This window comes from Salvelinus alpinus, chromosome 12 (assembly GCF_045679555.1).
Source record: "Salvelinus alpinus chromosome 12, SLU_Salpinus.1, whole genome shotgun sequence".
NCBI lineage: Eukaryota > Metazoa > Chordata > Actinopteri > Salmoniformes > Salmonidae > Salvelinus > Salvelinus alpinus.
The window spans coordinates 2551534-2572784 of record NC_092097.1 but is presented as its reverse complement, the minus strand read 5'-3'; the positions used below and the strand labels follow the sequence as shown (position 1 = coordinate 2572784).

Below are 21251 nucleotides of genomic sequence, written 5' to 3'. Positions count from 1 at the left end.
CTAATCTGCTAGAGAACCATTTCGGATTTAATGTGAGTATAACTTTTGTATGACTGACACCTTTAAATAGGCCTGTTTAATTTTGTCTGTCTGCTGTTCGAAATCAAATGTCATATTTTTTTGTTCATATAATAAAAAAAACAGGTCGCTAGGTGTAGGCAAGACCATAAGCAAATAGGTAATCTGGGATATGACTAAAGAGTTAATCAGGAAGATTTTTCCACAAATATACACGATTTTGCTACCATGGAAACGAAAATACGTATCTAATTTGGCTAACTTTCTATTAAAATGTATTGTATTTAGATAATTTCTTTCTATCGGGATATGTTTACCGAGTATGTCCACATCACCGTCAGACCATTTTATTGGTAAACTACACGGTAATGTAAAAGTTGTATTTTTTTGTAATCCAATACGTAACATAGTACATTTATCGTAATTTGGTTGTAATCCAGAGAGGTTAGAACAAGTATCTAGATCCTCTACGAGGCTGTGGAGCGATCCAAATTGTGGATATAAAAGAAAGCATGAATCATCAGTGTACAATGACACCTTTGTTTTTAATCCCTTGATTTCTAACTCTTTTGCATTATTGTTGGATCTGATTTTAATAGCTAACATTTCGATGGTCACAATAAATTGATATGCCAATAGTGGACAACCTTGTTTTACTCCTCTTGACAATTGAATGTTTGTTAATTTACCATTAAAAAGTGCCTTAGTAGTTGAGTATCCATATAGCTGTACCATGATATTTGCATTGCTACTAAGTAAACCTCCAATTGCTCTCCACTATTCCACCCACTAAACTTTTGGCACTCATTTTCCTGCCTGTGTCAATTCCAAGCTGCACTGTTCATCAGATTCTTCTTCATAAACCATTTAACAATTGATAATGTTCTCACCCATCAGACTATTGTCAATTTATTATTTTCTTTAGGCTAACTCTATTATATGTGTGAAATGAGTTTCGATATACTGTAGTTTAGGTGTAGTTTCAATTGGCCATCATCCGCTGTGCAGGCCTGATGGGCATAAAAAAACTAAAAACATGCCCTCTTAATTTTTTTTTAACCTTTATTGAACTAGGCAAGTCAGTTAAGAACAAATATTTATTTACAATGACGGCCTACCAGGGAACAATGGGTTAACTGCCTTGTTCAGGGGCAGAACGACAGATTTTTACCTTGTCAGCTCAGGGATTTGATCCAGCAACCTTTCAGGTTACTGGCCCAATGCTCTAAACACTAGGCCCCTAAAAACTGCTTCTAACAAAAATTATATCTGTGATATTAAGATTCTAACAATGACAGTGTGTTGGATAGACTTTAGGAAAAGTTAAGTTAAGGATGTAATTATTTATTTAAAAAATGTCAGAGTAATTAAAAAAGTTCATTTGTTTTGAGTCAATATTATTTGTGGCCACTCAGACTACTATCTCCTGGTCGCTGAGCCAGTGATCTGAGAGATTTCCAAGCCTATTGTGAGTATTACTGTCATATCAGGGCAGTAATACTTTGATTGTTATTTGAATCCGTTGTGTAGTGCTAATGTAAAAAACTAAACGTGCACCCAGGGCTGGCCCCAGGAGCGAGTTTGGGAAACCCTGGGTTATACTGTAGGTAGACAATACTTTTATTATAATTTAGTGATGATTTGAGTTCCTACATTTTTGCTGGCCCCGGATTTCTGCCCACACACACACACACACACACACACACACACACACACACACACACACACACACACACACCCCAGGCTGTATCACAACCGGCCGTGTTTGGGAGTCCCATAGGGCGGCGCACATTTGGCCCAGCGTGGCCTGGGTTTGGCTGGTGTAGGCCGTCATTGTAAATAAGAATTGGTTCTTAACTGACTTGCCTAGTAAAGTAATAAAAACACACACACCAATTTGTAATATACTATGGTTTGAAGAGGTGAGTCAGAGTTCGTACTCTCCCTCTCTAAAGGTTGTTACATAGGGAATGGAGCATAAGGAACTTACAGTGATGCCTTAGCGGCAGGTTTAAATAGCTTTTATCCCAGCCAATAAAATGTCATATCAGCACAGCTGGGTCAATGGTAAACAGTAAAGCATCACAAACGCCCCTAAAAATCTGCTAAATATCTATTAGCCTGTTCCAGCGAGAGAGAGCGAGTGCTTGTTTATTCCACAGATACATGACTAACACATGACACATCTGTCTCACGGCGAGATGGGCAACCTGAGTAGTAAGAGGATAATTAAGTGTTTGTAGACACGGTTCTACATGAAGGTCACACACACACAGGCATGGAGAGGCATACTAACACACACACAAACAAACACACACACTCTGCCGAGACCCAGGGGAGGTGTACTAGCCTGCATACTAATCACGCTGCTGGACCCCCGTTGAGTCCCTCTCTGACCCTGATATATCTGGGTATCTTAACTACTGTCCACTGGCCCTTGTGAAAGCCGCATAATATACAGTTGAAGTCGGACGTTTACATACACCTTAGCCAAATACATTTAAACTCAGTTTTTCACAATTCCTGATATTTAATCCTAGTAAAAATACCCTGTCTTAGGATCACCACTTTATTTTAAGAATGTGAAATGTCAGAAGAATTGTAGAGAGAATTATTTCTTTCAGCTTTTATTTCTTTCATCACATTCCCATGGGGTCAGAAGTTTACATGCACTCAATTAGTATTTGGTAGCATTGGCTTTAAATTGTTTAACTTGGGTCAAACGTTTCGGGTAGCCTTCCACAAGCTTCCCGCAATAAGTTGGGTGAATTTCGGCCCATTCCTCCTGACAGAGCTGGTGTAACTGAGTCAGGATTGTAGGCCTCCTTGCTTAAACAAGCTTTTTCAGTTCTGCCCACAAATTTTCTATGGGATTGAGGTCAGGGCTTTGTGATGGCCACTCCAATACCTTGACTCTGTTGTCCTTAAGCCATTTTGTCACAACTTTGGAAGTATGCTTGGGGTCATTGTCCATTTGGAAGACCCATTTGCGACCAAGCTTTAACTTCCTGACTGATGTCTTGAGATGTTGCTTCAATATATCCACATAATTGTCCTGCCTCATGATGCCATCTATTTTGTGAAGTGCACCAGTCCCTCCTGTAGCAAAGCACCCCCACAACATGATGCTGCCACCCCCGTGCTTCATGGTTGGGATGACGTTCTTCGGCTTGCAAGCCTCCCCCTTTTTCCTCCAAACATAACGATGGTCATTATGGCCAAAAAGTTATATTTTTGTTTCATCGGACCAGAGGACATTTCTCCAAAAGTACGATCTTTGTCCCCATGTGCAGTTGCAAACCGTAGTCTGGCTTTTTTATGGGGGGTTTTGGAGCAGTGGCTTCTTCCTTGCTGAGCTTGACTCGTTTTACTGTGGATATAGATACTTTTGTACCTGTTTCCTCCAGCATCTTCACAAGGTCCTTTGCTGTTGTTCTGGGATTGATTTGCACTTTTCGCACCAAAGTACGTTCATCTCTACGAGACAGAGCGCGTCTCCTTCCAGAGCGGTATGACGGCTGCGTGGTCCTATGGTGTTTATACTTGCGTACTATTGTTTGTAGAGATGGACGTGGTACCTTCAGGCGTTTGGAAATTGCTCCCAAGGATGAACCAGACTTGTGGATGTCTCCAATTTTTTTCTGAGGTCTTGGTTGATTTCTTTTGGTTTTCCCATGATGTCAAGCAAAGAGGCACTGAGTTTGAAGGTATGCCTTGAAATACATCCATAGGTACACCTCCAATTGACTCAAATTATGTCAATTAGCCTATCAGAAGCTTCCAAAGCCATGACATCATTTTCTGGAATTTTCCAAGCTGTTTAAAGGCACAGTCAATTTAGTGTATGTAAACTTCTGACCCACTGGAATTGTGATACAGTGATTTATAAATGAAATAATTTCTCTGTAAACAATTGTTGGAAAAATGACTTGTGTCATGCACAAAGTAGATGTCTTAACCGACTTGCCAAAACTATAGTTTGTTAACTAGAAATTTGTGGAGTGGTTGAAAAACGAGTTTTAATGACTCCAACCTAAGTGAATGTAAACTTCCGACTTCAACTGTAAGTACCCTATACGCATATAAATGTACACACTCACAAACTTGCTTGCATACTATCAAACACACATACACACTTTGAGCAGAGTAGCAGAGAGGGCAGAATTTGGAGTCAAATGACACCATATTGGAACACAACATCTTCTGATTAAAAATTTTACACCAATCTTTTTGGGAGTCTCCCAGTTCATGGTCTTTCAGGCAAGCATTTGCAGAGGGTGACATTGAACATGACTATGAATAAGTGTGTGTGCGTGTGTGTTTGTATTTGTATAAGCACTGCTCCTTCCCCACCTGCCATCGATCGTAGATAATAATTACATTGATCATTGTGCAATTGCTGTTGCTGCAGAGAGAGGCGAAGGCCAAATGAATTGCAAACAATCTTTAAAGGTATACTTTGGGATTTTGCTAATGAAGCCCTTTATCTACTTTCCCTGAGTCAGATGTACTCATGGATACCAAGTATACTTAGAACATACAGATGTAGGATCTGAATTTGAGCCAGTTTGCTACAGCAGGAAAATAATCCTGCAGCTACAGGAATTGTGAATTATTATGTGGATTAAATTTCATGGAAAAAAATGTTTGCTACAATTTTTGTTCGGGAAAATCAAGTCTAACATTTTAAAGGGGAAATTACATACGTTAGAAGCCTTTTTAAACCTTGAATACACTACAAGTTTGCATTTCCTGGTGGGCAGCATTTCCTGCTGGGCAAATTAAAATCCTACATCTGTACAATAGTGTTGTTATGAACGTATAGTGCCGACAGTATTTAAATATTACAAGTACTCAGACATTGAGGATGAAAAGTGCAGACAAATAAAAGAGAAGCAGATGAGGAAGTAGAGAAAGAGACTAAGAGTCAAATAAGAAAGGAGAGACAGAGAGAAAAATGAATAAGGAAGAAAGAGAGGAAGAAAGAGAGGGAGGGAAAGAGAGATATTGACAAGAGAGGATACTGAGTAGGAGGGAGAGGAGAAAGATAGCAGGAGACAGATAATCAAATTAGACCAGTGGAGAAGAGAGAGATAAAGAAAGACAGTGAGAGAGAAACAGTCCAAGAGGCGGCGAGAGAGAGAAAGATAGATTGTGACAGCCAAGAAAAAATCCCATAGAAGAGGGGGTGTACCTGCTGCCTGCTCTAATGAGGACCTGAGAGCGTGGCCAGTCAAGGCTCTTCACCCTCCTCCCCAAGCCTCAGCTTGCACCGGGGTCAGCCGCCCAGGGCCAGTCCCTGTCAAGATCCCCCCGCCTCAGCCACCTCATCCCCCCAGCCTCAGCCCCACTACCTCCATCGGACTAGTTCACTTTGACTCTGTTTATTTAATTATTTAGTCCGTATGGAGTCCGTAAGTGGTAGGACAGCTACTTAAAGACCCAATTACCAGCGTAATCCCGCCAATCACAGGACGAATGGGGCATGAGGATCGAAATCAGCATACAGTACAATAACCTATCGTTTTCTATCCTTCTTATCCCAGTGTTTACCGTTTAGGAGTTGGAGTCTTATTTTTTAAAACAAGGGATTCCCAAATTCTGGACAGACTTTGTGGACAGACTTTGTGCCCAGTGACTCTGTGACAGGTTGGGAATGCACATCGGGCTCCCGAGTGGCGAAGAGGTCTAAGGCACTGCATCTCAGTGCTAGAGGTGTCACTACAGACCCTGATTTGATTCCAGGCTGTATCACAACCGGCCGTGATTGGGAATCAATTAAAAAAAAGATGCTAAGCGGTAGTGTCAGAGTAAAATGTGAAGATATTTAATGCTAGGGCTTCTGTGGCGGATGAATAGCATGACAATGGGCCTCAGGATTGCGTGACAATATGTCTGTGCATTCACATATCTGGAAAGCAACAACATAGGACATGTGAGAGCTAGAAATTACTGCTTGTAGTGTTGTGTAGGTTGCTAGCTATGACTACTACCCTGTTGGAAATTGCTGACTTCAGTGCTGCTAATAGATAGCAACTATAAAATGCTGTGGACTTTTCAGGAGAGGACTCCTGCTTTAGTGCTGTGGAGTAAGATGCTACGCAGTAGCTCCATCGCTAAAAGAGATGGATGTTTACATTCAATATCGCAGTGACCACACCAGTGCCATTCGTACCATATTAATCAGAAAACTGCCTCTAAGCGAGGTGATCCATGGCTGTTATTTACTATAACTCTCCTCTCCTGCACACTGCATACTGAATTATTTAGCTAATTGATTAGCAGGCCAACAAAGCTCAATTATTAAGGAGGTTGCTGAAACCAAGTCCTGCTTAGGGGCTGTAGCACCACTGCCTGAACCCTACCTGGACGTGTTCAAATACATACACACACACTAAAGACACACACATCCTCTACCACCACTGACATTCTCCAGGTCCCTTTTTTATTTTCTCTTTAAGACTAAAGTTTCATCTTGGCAAAGAAAGAGCCATCGCTGCCGGATATTAAGGCGTTCAAATGTACATTAAAGGGGAAATCTGACAGTACGTTTCCGAGGCTTAAACATGGCTTTTTTCAGACTGGTCGATCATAGCCACTCACAACTTCTAACTGAGCCATCTCTCTCTCTCTCTCAGCTAGTCCCCTTTCCCTCACTCACTCACTCACTCACTCACTCACTCACTCACTCACTCACTCACTCACTCACTCACTCACTCACTCACTCACTCACTCACTCACTCACTCACTCACTCACTCACTCACTCACTCACTCACTCTCTCACTCACTCTCTCGCTCAGCTAGTCCTTTCTATCTCTCTCTTTCACTCTCTCTCTCCCTTTCTCCCACTCGCTCTCTCCCTCCCCCTAGTCTTGGAGAGTCTGAAAGGGGATTCGAGGGCCTGTCTTTGGAGACAGCAAGCTGATACGGTGGCAGGTTTTTCCTCCCACTGACACTGTAGAGCTGGAGACAGCTCAGGCAGTTTCAAGCAACCCCGAGACTGTGTGTGTGTGTGCTGCCAAGGAGCTGAGCTCTCATTCATATTCATCCGGATAGATCCGCCAAGCGACTCTCCCTTTTCAGCTGCCTCCACAACCCCAGAGACGGATGAATGAGAGGGGGAGGGGGTGACACAGGGGACATAGCGGACTACACTGGGCCACAGCTTATTCCAGGGGTACCTTGGCTGTGCAGAGACATTTGAGAGTCACGCCTCGTCCTGCTAGAGACAAATAAGAGCTGGGCTATGGTGCTCAAAGAAGTCCCCAAAAGGGAACTAGCCAGAAAAGAATGAAAAGTTGATGTAAGTCCTCCAAAAATCACCCACAGAGAAGGTGAAAAATGGATAAGCCTCCAGGGGCTCTCAGTCAAAGTTCATGGTAAAGTCAGCATACTTTCTTTAGAAGTTAATGAAACACAAATTCAAATCTAATGCTAATGAGTGGCTCTACTGCAGCAAAGCTGAGGCTGATATAAAATAAAACGTCTTTATTTAACTAGGCAAGTCAGTTAAGAACAAATTCTTATTTACAATGACAGCCTACCCTGGTCAAACCCTAACGACGCTGGGCCAATTGTGCGCCGCCCTATGGGATTGTGATACAGCCTGGAATCAAGGGTCTGTAGTGATACCCCTTGCACTGAGATGCAATGCCTTAGACTGCTTCGACACTCGGGAGCCCCCGCCACATTGCCCTAGCATTCAATATATTCACATTAGTGAGGGCCCTGGGTGAGGCAAGGTTAGTCACTCTGCTGCGCCGAAATCTTATTGACTGAATGTGAGGTCTGTAATGAGCCCAGGGCTAACCCCTTCACCCACTGGAGCTCTGAGCACTTAAACAAGGCTTTAGCATCCCTCTGATGCCACCGCGCGTCTTCTTCAAGCTCGTGGGTGACAGGGTGGTGGCAGTGGGTAAAAGGAGGGTATGGGGGGTGGTGGTGGTGGGGCTGTGAACAGAGTTATTTTTAAGTGGCTGAGGAGATATGGGCAGGCATGGTGTGTCGGGCATTTGCTGCAGCTAATTTGCTGAGTGACAGCTCATCTCTGAGGGCGCAGGGTGAAGAGGAGTCAGACGCTAACATTTAGAGTGTGACAAAGAGACAGTGTAGCTCATTACTGTAACAGAAGGTGGGTTTAAAGAATCAACATTGGTGTAATTTTTAAGGACTCATACTTGGAGGAGAAAATGATGGTGAATAATATTTTTCATAGAATGTGCAAATTGTTGCATGGTGTGTGTGTTTGCATAGTAGTGATACACTACATGACCAAAAGTAAGTGGACACCTGTTCATGGAACATCTCCTTATAAAATCATGGGCATTAATGTGGAGTTGGTCCCAACTTTGCTGCTATAACAGCCTCCACTCTTCTGCGAAGGCTTTCCACTAGATGTTGGAACATTGCTGCGGGGACTTGCTTCCGTTCAGCCACAAGAGCATTAGTGAGGTCGGTCACTGATGTTGCGCCATTAGGCCTGGCTTGCAGTCGGCGTTTCATTTCATCCCAAAGGTGTTCGATGGGGTTTAGGTCAGGGCTCTGTGTAGGCCAGTCAAGTTATTCCACACCGATCTCAAAAAAAAACATTTGTAGGGACCTCACTTTGTGCACGGGGCATTGGCATGCTGAAACAGGAAAGGGCCTTCCCCAAACTGTTGCCACAAATTTAGAAGCACAGAATTGTCTAGAATGTCATTAAGATTTCCCTTCACTGGAACTAAAGGACCTAGCTTGAACCATGAAAAACAGCCCCCGTCCATTATTCCTCCTCCGAACGTTACAGTTGGCGCTATGCATTGGGGCAGGTAGTCAACTCCTGGCATTCGCCAAACCCAGATTATCCTGTCGAACTGCCAGATGGTGAGGCTTGAGTCATCACTCCAGAGAACGCGTTTCCACTGCTCCAGTCAAATGGCGGCGAGCTTTACACCACTCCAACCGATGCTTTGCTTGTGTGCGGCTGCTCGGCCATGGAAACCCATTTCATGAAGCTCCAGACGAATAGTTCTTGTGCTGATGTTGCTTCCAGAGGCAGTTTTACACACGCTACACGCTTCAGCACTCGGTTGTCCTGTTCTGTGAGCTTGTGTGGCCTACCACTTTGAGGCTGAGCCGTTGTTGCTCTAAGACATTTCTACTTCACAATAACAGCACTTACAGTTGACCGGGGCAGCTCTATCAGGGCAGAAATGTGACGAACTGACTTGTTGGAGAGATGGCATCCTATGACAGTGCCACATTGAAAGTCATTGAGCTCTTCATTATGGCCATTCTACTGCCAATGTTCTATGGAGATTGCATGGCTGTGTGCTCGATTTTATACACCTGTCAGCAATGGGTGTGGCTGAAATAGCCAAATCCACTAAATTGAGTGTTGCCCACATTCTGTTGTATTACATAGTGTATGTGTGACTACATTTATTTAAATCTATCACCCTATGAAGCACAAGAAACAGACGTTTATAGTTACATACTAGAGTGTGCTTTACTACACGTAGGTAATAATTTTTCTAAGAGGAGAAAACGGCATGACATGCATTTTGTATAAACTCATAATTTTTATTAGTACATTTTATGCTCTGGGGTGCTGTGGTGAAACATTTGTCAATTCTAAGTCTGACTAAACTTGACTAAATTTGAGTCCGACTAAACAGAAAGGAAAAGAGGGATACAAGTGAAAAAGGTGGAAAAGACACCGAGAGAGACAGAGACAACATCTGCTTTTCCACATCCTTTAGCCTGTGCTCTGATTGGCTGTGGGTGAGTGACCTGGTGGGAAGCTCTCTGGCCCCTGTGCCTGTGTTTTCTGCTGGCTTGGCTTTATAAAACCCCCACTGTGTTTCACAGAAGGCCCAATAATGAGCATCCAAGGACACAAACTGTTCTTCTCCCCCCTACAAGCACAGCCAGACCCAAGGACAGTGGGAAAGTGTCATACAGGTACACACACAAACACACTGTATCCATTTCTGCCTTCACATATTTTCCTTTGCCCTCCTGTAGCCCCGCAACATTGGAAATTCATAGAAAAGCATAATCCCTGTGCCTAGTGCTATGTAAGGGATTTCTTGTTTGAAAGAATGACGGGTTTCCTTGTTGTGTACTAAAGGCGGAAAGAAGCTTGCTTTTCAGACAGATTTCTTGTGGTCTTCCGTATCGTCTGTTCTTCCAATCCCTGGAATTAGGGGATCAGGACTGGCCTCCTATGAGGACACACCACCTGACTCACACAGGAGAGGAAAAGAGAGTCATTAATGCAAAGCTGCCATTTTAGTCGAGCAATTCTGAAGTGGGATTAGTATGCAAATACTAAAATCAGAGAAGGGATAAAAAACGACTGACAATCTGCATAAGTCTTGGAGGAAGAGTATTTTTACTGGGCTCGTACGTTCCACACAACTTCTTAAACGGTTAGACATTGTGCAGTGTTTGTTACGTTAGTGAGTTCGGATCCCACTTCTGACACCAGTTGACTATGTTAGTTGTATGGATGAGGCAGAGAGTCATGTTAACATATTTACTGAGAAGATAGTATCGCAACAGTACAGGTCATACATTCAGATCATTGACCTGGATCAATACAGGATTAATACAGGATACAGGATTAAATCCTTTCCAGGATTGTGTTCACTAGCCATGTGGCCTAGAGGCCAGTTAAGCCAGGTTATGGTTAAGAAAGTGACAATTATTTATTGATACACCGTGAACCGAGATGTATCTCCAAAAGAGTATGTTTCATTCATATGAACCGTTATTGTCTTTGAAAAGGGAGCCTTTCAAAGCCTGAAGAGAGACGTTCATTATGTTCTGCCAATATTGTACGTATGTATCCAGAGATTTACTTACCGTCCCTGAAGCCTGTCACTGACCGCTCATCAACCCAGCATGCAACTGTATCCTCTAGCATTTCTTATTGGTCAAGTCCAAGTAGTTTCCCCCCATCTTCTTCCGTTTGGTGCATGAACACCGAACATGACCCAGCTCTGACCTGATTGAGCTTGGAGAGCCTCTGTCCGATGCCTGGTTACCTATCCTACCTACAGCCTTTTTTTCCCTGATCTCCGCAAGGTGATGGATGAGGATAGATTGGCCTGGGGAAATGGATTGTGTGGAGTGAGCTGCCAAGGTTAAAATGTGTATGCAAATTGGAAAATGTAGAATTAGTAGGGGTTGAGGGGAGCATCTAAATTGAATGAGTCATGTGTGTTATTAGAAGCGCTCTGTGCCTTTTGTCTGCCTTGTCATCTTTCTTCTCTCGTCTAATTCAGCGCTATTGGCGAAGCTGGATTTATTTCAAATGGGATGTGTGTGTGAGTGAAAGCGAGTCTGCCTATGTGTGTGTTGAGTGTGTACAATATATGTATCTCACACATTCAATCAGCCTGCTCCCTCTTGTGTTCTCAATCCTGTCCGAACGGATTGAATCCATTGACTTGTGTGTGTGTGTTTTCCTGAGCCATTCCAGGTACACAGTGACAACTAGAGAGGGGCCATTGGCAAGTTGTTTGTTGTTTCCACTCAAGCGGAAGAAAGACTACAACATTGGTCCTATTGAGTCATGCATTCTCGAATGACACTAAGAATATGGCTGCGTGGCATTTGTTAGGTCACATTTGTCCTAAATTGAGAGACACATTTTACATGACAAAACTGTCCTGATATTCTGTATCTCAGTTTATTGCTGAATTAATGAAAGCTATATTTGGCTATTATGCATGCGTACTGGTGTGGAAATAATAGCTTTAGCATCTGAGCCGTATATTAGCCTGCCTAGTTTGGAAATGCCGCCAGGGAGGGAAAATACTGAAAAAATGCATATGTTAGTAAACGCTGTAATTAAATCTTAGATGATGACAGTCAATTTAATGGGAGCTAACTAAGATCTTGTCTAAGTGAACAGAAAACAGACGCTTTAGCTGAGTTAGCCCCCATTGGTGAATGACATGGTAGGTCCTGTCAGTTTGGATTACAGTGGTCTTAAATGTAAGATTATGATGATCAAAGGGACTAATTGGGGCTCCGGAATGGATGAAAGACTGGAATGTTTCAGAATTGGTAGAGGGCCTTGGGCCCTGAATTGGTTGAGTATGATCGCAAGATGGGATGTGTATGTTTGTGTTGATCAACACTAATACTTCATTTATACAGAAAACACTTAACCAAATTAGCCCGGAAGAAAATCTGTCCAAAAAGCTTATTTTAAAAAGAGATATGTAAAGGTTACAGTAAGAAATTGAGTCACATTTAAATGTACTGTACAGTTGCCTACACTCCCTTTTCTTTAACCTTTTCTGCCACAAGAACATCTTTGCTGATCGGGCCGTCATAAGCTAGCAACCTCACTATGTAGCCTCCCGAAATTGCAAAAATATTAATTTAATTATTATCATAATCTGACAGCAATATTAATTGCGGCGCCCTGATTCTCAAATTAAATCCTGAGGTGCGAACACTTATTTTTTCTGTCAATTTTTTTGGGTGTTAACAATGTCCTCTTTGAACGTACAGACTGTGAACACACTCTAACATGCCTCTCTGTTCATTAAAAACCTTACAGATGAAAGTGCTACATGTGAAACTCAATTTTATAAACAACGTCTCGACAGAGAGCCTAAAGAAACGCAGCTGCTGAAAAACTTTCCCATTACATCTCACTGCCTACTAGCCTTCGAGATGAAAAGCCCACGTTTTTACGCTAGCTCCTCTCCTAGGAGCAGATGTGGGTGCAGGTTGTAGCAGGAGCTTTAACTGATCATCCAAACTGTTACTTATCTGTTGTGGGCAACTTATCAATAATGTATCGAATTGGTAGGCAACATTAATTAGAGGAGATGAAGGGCTTCGGCTTGTTTTTTTCGCCCCCTCTGTGTCGGAAAAGATCAGAACCGAGAGAGACATGATACCGCGAGTGGTTGTTTGACACTTTTGATATGGAGAGTGAAAAGTTATTTGTTTTGTATGGTGTCCATTTTAGGACAGCCTCAATCTCAGCAGTGAGACTTGGATTTATTGACCACAAAGAGATAAATGTTTGGGACCTTTCAGAATGGAACAAAATGAAAAATATGTCTAACAAAAGGCCACTGACACAAACTCCCCTCTGATTTTAATGGAATGTGCTCTTATTTTCCCATGCAGTACACAGGCAAGTCATTAGCCGCCAATGGGTGTTTAGTACTTGGCTTATGCAATTTTACAAATTTGATTCAAATCTGAAAGCGAGCGTTGCATCAATCGATCCACGCATAAAAGCAGCTCAAAAACACACAAAAGAAATTGTGTAATTGACAAAATAGATAATGCACAAAACCCAAGAATTCCCTTTGAATCCTCTCATTGCAATTAAACCACGCATCTCAAAGAGTACATTTAATTAGACAGAGTTTCGTCTTGCTTTCTCAATCCATGGCTTCTGGCTAGCATAAAGCCTAATGCGCCGGAAAATAATTATTTAGCAGGGATGAAATAATGATGTGAGTATATAGCTTAATCGTGTTGACATATGCAACCTTACTCTTCTCTCTTCTCGTTGTGTCCTACAGGCAGCTGTTCATTTGAAGACCCCTACAGCAGCTGTGGCTACAGTGTGGCCCTCGGGACCAATGGCTTCGCTTGGGAGCAAGTCAACACTTGGGAGAGGCCCACCATGGACGCAGCTGTTCCCACAGGTACACAACTGGGTTTCCTCCTCTCTTTTTCCCCTATCTCCTATCCTTTATTGCTCTGTCACCCCTGTGTTTGTCTGTGAGGGTGTGTGTGTGTGTGTGTCTGTGTAAAAATGGTGTATCATTAACTCGTTTTCGTCAAGCTCACCTTTCTTTCTTGTTCTCTCACTTTTTTCACCTGGACGATTATATCTGTCTTTTGGGTCTGTTTACCTCTTTCACTCCCTTTCTTTCACTCTACCCCCCCCCCCCCCCCCCCCCCCCCATCTCGCTCTCTTTCCCCACATATCCGTCGCTCAGCTCATGTCTGAGTAGACCGAGATGCATTGTGACACAATCTCAGCCACTCCAAAGTGATACTGTCAAACACAGATGGCAATCAGGCCGCCTGTCAGTCCGCCTCACTGATCACCTATGGTAGGGATGTCAGTGTCAGCTCCCTGGCTCCACGGGGTGCCAACTAGGGTTACGCCACTGACTGACATTAATCCAGTTAGGAGTTGAACATACTGCACCTCCGTCCCAAATGCCCCCCTATTCCCTACATAGTGCCCTACTTTTGACCGTAGCCGTATGGGTCTCCCTATGGGCCCTGGTCAAAAGTTGTGCACTATTTAGGGACTTGGGTGCTTTTTGGGACTCAGGCTGCTGTATATATCACTGTTATATGTATCACTGTTGTTATATAAAGAAACTGTAAAGAAAAGTATTTTGTTCTGTGCTGGCTGCTGAGCAAAGCAAATTGCAGATTGCACACAAAAAAGCATTTTTGAGCATTTGGTGTAAATTCAGGTTGTGTAAAAATCAGAAGTGCAGAGAACAACATGATCAAAGTCTTGTGTTTTCAGCACGGCAAAACAGTAACCTCGTAGATCAGGATGGTTCATACGAGACCAGCAACACAGAACACTTCACACATATATATATATATATATTTAAAGGGCGGTATGAATAAATCAACAAACAACAGGAAACGCCATCTGCCTTCTTATCCATGTCATCACGATAGGAGCGTCTAATCAAAGGAAATTGGGGCATCACTGTGTGTGTGTGTGCGTGTGCATGTTTTCCAGAGGTGTGGACTTGAGTCACATGTCTTGAGACTCAACTTGGAATAAAATAACTTGAGACTTCAGGACTCGGGACTCGACTTTGACTTATGACTAACTTTAACCTTGGGGTTAGGGTTAAGGTTACGGTTAGGTTAAGGGTTAGGTTAGCTGAAATAGGATTTTGTATGAGAATACATTTTTACTCCCCAAAAAGTCCAGAAAGTTCATGAAAACAAAGCTGTGTGTGCGTGCAAGAGTGTGCGTATGTGTGAGTGTGCACATGTGTGAGTGTGCACGTGTGTTAGTGCGTACCATGTGTCTGTGCCCCTCTCTGTGTGTCAACCACAACAGCTGAGATGCAAGGGGGACAAGCATCTTCACTGATTGTGCATGGTATTCCATATAATGCAAGGGGGACAAGCATCTTCACTGATTGTGCATGGTATTCCATATAATGTCCTGTTGAACAATGCCGGACCCAGTGGGTTCTACAAAAAAAGGGAGAGAGAGAGAGCAGTGAGGCTCAGAGACTCAGGAGGGGCTCAGGTGGAAATGGAGAGATGTTAATTCTTTCTCACAGGAGGGATAATGAAGGAGGAAAGTCTGCACTCATTCCTTTTTCCCTCCGCCACCCATTGGTCATCCCCATCAGTGCGAGCCATCCTCCTTGTTACCAAAGCTCTTTCACCGCTTTAAAAGGAGTGCTATTCCGAGCGGATGGGTTCAGCTGTGGATATGTGTGTGTGTTTGTTTTCTTCTCCTTCCTTTTGTAATGTCACGGGGTTCTTCTCATGTTGGGCCCCAGGATATTACCTGGGATGGGAGATCTGTTGGTGGAGTTAAGAAGAGGCTGAGCAGTCACACAAAGTCTCTCAGACTGAACAAACTCATCGGCATATTTCTTGAACGCCACGGATGACACGCTGAGTATAAAAGCCTTATCAGGTGTAAGCCCTTCTCCCGCGGTTTTCAACTAAACTTTCCCACTACTACTCCAGCGCTGATGCATTTTATGGTCAGTTCTATTCTCGAAGTAGAGGGGACCTGTCAACTCAAGGGGTTTCTGTCTTTTTAACTACTGAAAATATAAGAGCCAGTTTGCTGTACAGTTATTAAGCCTAGTCCTAGACAAAAAAGAGCTTTCGATGGAAGTTCTCCATAGAGAATGCTTTTTAGAACTAGGCTTAATCTGTGTCCGGGAAACCAGCCCTATACAGTACAAGTGCAGATTGAAGTTTGTGATGATTGATTGCTAATGCCTGACTGTCACGTGCACGGATGATTGTTGACTTCAGGGAACAGTCATGTTCTTGAGCTCCGTATGCTCTTCCCATCATTGAGTGTTAATTTTTCCCTAGTTGATATTTCACTCTCTGAACCCTCGAAATGGCGTGTTAAACTGGTGTTAGTGGGGGGATATGTCTCTTGGGGCAATGGGGAAGGTTTCTACTGTTTGCATGGGTGACGCTTCTCAAGAGATAGAGAAACCCGACCCTAGGCAACACTGTGACTAGGGTCTAGGGATGTGACAAATGGACAATTTGACATACCTTTTCAACATCTGTTTTCTGTTAAAACGATAAGAAACATCAATTTACAATGCAGAATAATGGTCCTATTACATATGACCGCTAGGGCCGGGCAATGACGTTATATCTACCGCACCCCTTTACAGACATAGAACGCAGCTTCAGTAACATTTGACAGTAGAATTCTGCTCCGGTATAAAATGTTATGTCTTTTTTCCCTAACAACAATTAACGTTGCTGATTGATGTGCTGCTGCGCAGAAGCTCAAGATTATTTATTGACAGTTCTGGTTGCCTAGTGACGGATGTTAGTCCCGCTTCAGAAGCCTCATTCCTTTACAGTAAAATGCCTGTTCATATCTCCAGAGAAGGTTTCCTGTCGGCATTTAAAAATCCGTAGTGTAGCCTACCCTAACAGACAGACAAACAAACATGCTGTAGCCAAGGCTCTTTTAAGGGGCCACATTCCATTATGTCTGAAAAGGGTAATCGAGAAAGGATACCGGTACCCTACCGTAATTTCATATTATGAGGCAAAAACAAAGAGTAGGCTACCCTGTGCTCGCAAGACTGGCCGTAGCTACCTCTGTATCCCGGCAACATCGGTGCCATGAATAGGCTAAGATATTCTCCTCGCAACAGACAGGGCAGGCAGGCACAAGGGAGAGAGAGGATGGGCAGGCAGACACATGCTCATATGTTTTGGTAATCTGCATCTCGCAATCTCTTGTCTTGTATGCCTTTTGCCAATTCACCAAAGTAGCTCAAAGTTCTCTTATTCCTCTCCTGCTATATTTGAATTACACAACTTTCCCAGGCCTTTATAGCCTATTGACTATAACACAGAAAATAATATGTTTTTTGATAACTGCACTGTGATTTGAAATAAGTAGGGGGGGGAAAACTAAACAACACTGTTTTTCAGTTTGGAATTTTTCTTAAAGTTAAGAATCCCAACTTCACACCCATACTTTATCCACTTGAATAAAATACAAAATAGTAGCTAGCAAGATGGAGATCATGGAGGTTGTTTTTAATGAGTGCATTTCACAAGTGGCTAGTTTGTATCAACTACCTTAACTAAAGCCACTGCAAAGGTTTTGCCTGCAAACTTTGGTTTTGAATCGGGATGTTTCGGCATTTCTGCCTCGTGATTTGTTGGGAGAGACCCCAGATTTGTCTCGTTATCAGTGAAGGCAGTGACCTAGTTCCTCTATGCCAAAATAGTCCTATAGTCACTGTGTTGCCTAGGGTCGGGTTTCCGAGACTACTCAAGGGAGGGGATATACTGTAACCAGTGTTTGTGAGCATTGTACTGCCTCTACCTGCTGGCCATCGCTTTTGGTATAGGCTCTCGCCTCTGCACCGTAGCAGCTGTGGTTAGACTCCTTTTTAAACATCTCTCCCTCCTGCTACAAAAGCAGTATCTAGTGTAAAAGGTACAGGTAAACACCACTGTGATGTGACATGTTGTTTTTGTCGCTGTTGTCAGAGATTGACTGTCGAGAGTGGACAGGGAGTTTCTGAACTGTTGCATTCTCCGCCCCTTTGCGCGTCTCTTGGAAATCTGCTCCCAAATCTGTCTCCATTATTACCTCTTCACGTCGAGCTCTGGCTGAAAACAAATCAAAACCAATCACCAGAAGCATGGCTGAGGCCTGTCATTTTGATGTGACATATGTTTACTCCTCTGGGGAAACCGAAGTTTGAAGCCTTCTCTCCAATGCCAAAGGGCCCTGGGATTAGTAATGGACTTTTGAATTATAGGTTGTCAACAGCCCAGTTGCATTAATGCCATGTGTTATTGGTCTGTGCAAGGCTGATGAGGGTAAAGGGGTTAAATGGCTTGTCTATTTTTTTGTTCTTGGTGATGATTTGAGTGCTCTTGTGTGGCTCGTAGACTTGATTGCATTTCTGATTTGAGCGTGGCTAGTGGTGGAAGTGGAGAGGGGGATGCGGAGAGGGGGACGCATTGGTAAGAAATTGACAGGGAATGGAGCCCCGGGCACTCTCTCACTTTCTCTCTCCCAGACAAAAGTGACCACTCCTTTTAAATGGAGGGGAAAATGACTAAAATGACACTCACAGGTCTCAACCGGACACAGTAGTAATGCTGATCAGATAGGCCGGACAGTTCACGACTGATCCCTGCTTCTTTAACATAATGGAGGTAGAGTTACAGTCAAAGGTCAAATCGAATGGGTTGTTCATCACCACGGAAGTTGGGAAGCCGCAGATCCACAGGGCCTCATCCCAGCTGGATTACGTGTCACTCTCCCCAACGAGCACATTTTCTTATGCAGATAAATGGATCATCACCTCCTGAGTAAACCCAGAGGTAGCTGTCATTGTGAGAGAGGGATGTACCAACCGTCAGTTTCCTGGGATAATTCCCTCCGCCCCGTTTTTCTTTGAATGTCAGGCTTAGGTCACCTACATGAGAGAGCTCACAGTCGCCAAGCCTTTTGGGGTTTGTCTGAGAGCAATACCATTTTTATTAGACACTCACTGTTGGGGGATAAAGCAAATGAAAACCATTTTATTTGGACACTGATTGATGACATTAAGACTCGACCTCTGCAAGTAAAAAGGCACAAACAAATTAGACTTGGGTGCCCTGGAACAGCTGATGCCGTTTGGTTTACTAATGAAAAAGAGGATTGTAAATAAAAAAATCTTACCCAGGCCAGGTTAATTCCAAAGGTAATGTCTGATTGTGTAAGGCTTTCTTGGCTGTGACAGGGAAATGTTCTGTTACACACCCACACACACGCACAATTTCAAGCATGCACATTGTGCACACACATGCACGCACCAGTGGCAGTCGGTGCTGTTTAAGAGGAAGGAGGACTATTCATTTATTTATGAACATAACCTTATTTCTGTCATTCATATTCCATTCACTCAACTCAATGTAATATCGATAGGTTTAGGTTACTACATGATACTAAAATGTTCCCTAAAGGCCTACACATCATGAGGTTGCTACAACCTAGCGTATGAATTACAGTTTACAGCGTAGGTGCACACACCGAGAAACATGTTTTGGTAATCAAGGTGACGACAGTGACACATTCAATACCGCCTTGCACACTCTTACTTGCATCTAGCTGATCTAGGGTGTAATCATTAGTCCAACAATTGCAAACGAGAGTTTCTATAGGACAAATTCAGGTATGTTTATCCTCGTTTTTTGTTCCGTTTGCTTCTGTTTAAGAAATGTTTTTCAACAGAATCTGTGGAATAAATACACCCCTGATCACACGCAAACAATCATACAGTACAGTGTACAGTCAGCAAGCAATTTAGCAGTTACACCGGCTGGCCCCGTGGCAATAAATTAATAAAACCAAAAGCTTACCTTGACTTGGAAGAGTTCCAGTGTTGGATAGCCATTGCCAGCTAGCTAACATAGCATCTCTCTCTGTTTGAGCTGGACGTTTGAGTAGGCTAAACTAGCTAGCTGCATTTGCTAACTAAGTGAAAGTAAAAAAAAATGTAACTAAATATGTGATTCACCACCTGGATTCGGTCTTATGAAGCAACATTTGAATTTCTGTTTTTACATTGTATATTATTTGTATATTGTATATTATACACTACAGTTGAGGAACAATGGGAAAGTAATTATGCTTTGAAAGTTGATCAACTTGTATACTAACTTTTGAGAAAACCGTCTTTCAATGTTTTGGCACTACTATTGGAGAGCCCCTCTGCATGAATCTGCAGGTAGCTAACCAACCAGGGTCTATGGCTAATACTAGTCAAGCAAATGTGTCTGAGATACAAAGAATAACACAACATACACAACGTTAGTTAGCGACCCAGCCAGCTACCGTTAGCTAGATAACAGTACACTTTAACGTGACATTAGGTTTATGCAGTTTTACTAGGCAATACATTTTTTTTAAAGCCTCTTTTGCCACGATTACCTAGACATACTCACCAGCTCCAATAGACAGACGCGAGCTATATGGCTGACCAATACAAGCTCATCTCTCGGCATGTCCAGCCCACTCATTATCTCAGCCAATCATGGCTAGCGGGAAGGTTGCTGACTTTTTCTGTGGCTAAACCAACTAGGCTCGCAATTTAACAATTTTATTCAGATATACAGATGGCATACAAGTTGATATTAAGTCACATGAAAGTTCACATGTTCGAGAAGTCATTTCTGCCAAGAAACGCATTTTGATTAAATTTTTTTTTTAAAGTTCAAACAACTCTCCTGTGAAGTCGTGACTTGCGACATATGCCTAGTTTCCTGAATCGGATCACAAATAGCTAGCTCTCTTTCTCTTTCTCTCTCCTGCTTCTTCTTCATTTTTGAGGAAATGTATTTGTTCAAAACTGTTTAACTATTGTCTTTCTCTCTCTTTGAGTCAACTACTCACCACACTTTATGCACTAGCTGTAGCTTATGCTTTCAGTACTAGATTCGTTCTCTGATCCTTTGATTGGGTGGACAACATCAGTTCATGCTGCAAGAGCTCTGATAGGTTGGAGGACGTCCTCCGGAAGTTGACATACGTCTATGGAAGGGGGCGAGAACCATGACCCTCCTAGGTTTTCTACTGAACTCAATGTACTCAGATGAGGACGGAAACTAGCTTCGGCTACACCATGGTGCTACCCTACAGAGTGCTGTTGAGGCAACTGTAGACCATTGCAAAACAGTGTGTTTTAATCAATTGTTTGAAGACGTTATATTACTATATTTAGTATAGTTTTATCTAAAAATATATATTTTTGTAATGTTTCAGTATTTATATTTTTATGAAATTCGACAGGGAGGAGGGAATCATAACATGCATCAGTGTTGTTTACACATTCCCAGACACTACTAAAGCAAAGTGGGCCCATCCTCAGAGGATGGACTGACTCACTGCCAAGTAGAACCCTGTGGAGAAACCTCTGTTTGCAGCAATCCTTTCCCCTTTCATGTCATCCCTCTGGGGACCCCACACCTCAGAGAATCCCCCCTC

General features: G+C 42.9%; 1 protein-coding gene across 8 annotated transcripts in view; it reads left to right on the top strand.

The window, feature by feature from the left end:
* LOC139535357 (receptor-type tyrosine-protein phosphatase T) overlaps positions 1–21251 on the top strand; it is a 504254-nt gene that overhangs the window by 99358 nt on the left and 383645 nt on the right. For all 8 annotated transcript variants that reach the window (XM_071334697.1, XM_071334695.1, XM_071334698.1 and 5 more), the window contains exon 2: positions 13564–13689. In XM_071334697.1, the coding sequence (XP_071190798.1) occupies positions 13564–13689 (126 nt within the window). The remainder of the gene's footprint in view (positions 1–13563; positions 13690–21251) is intronic.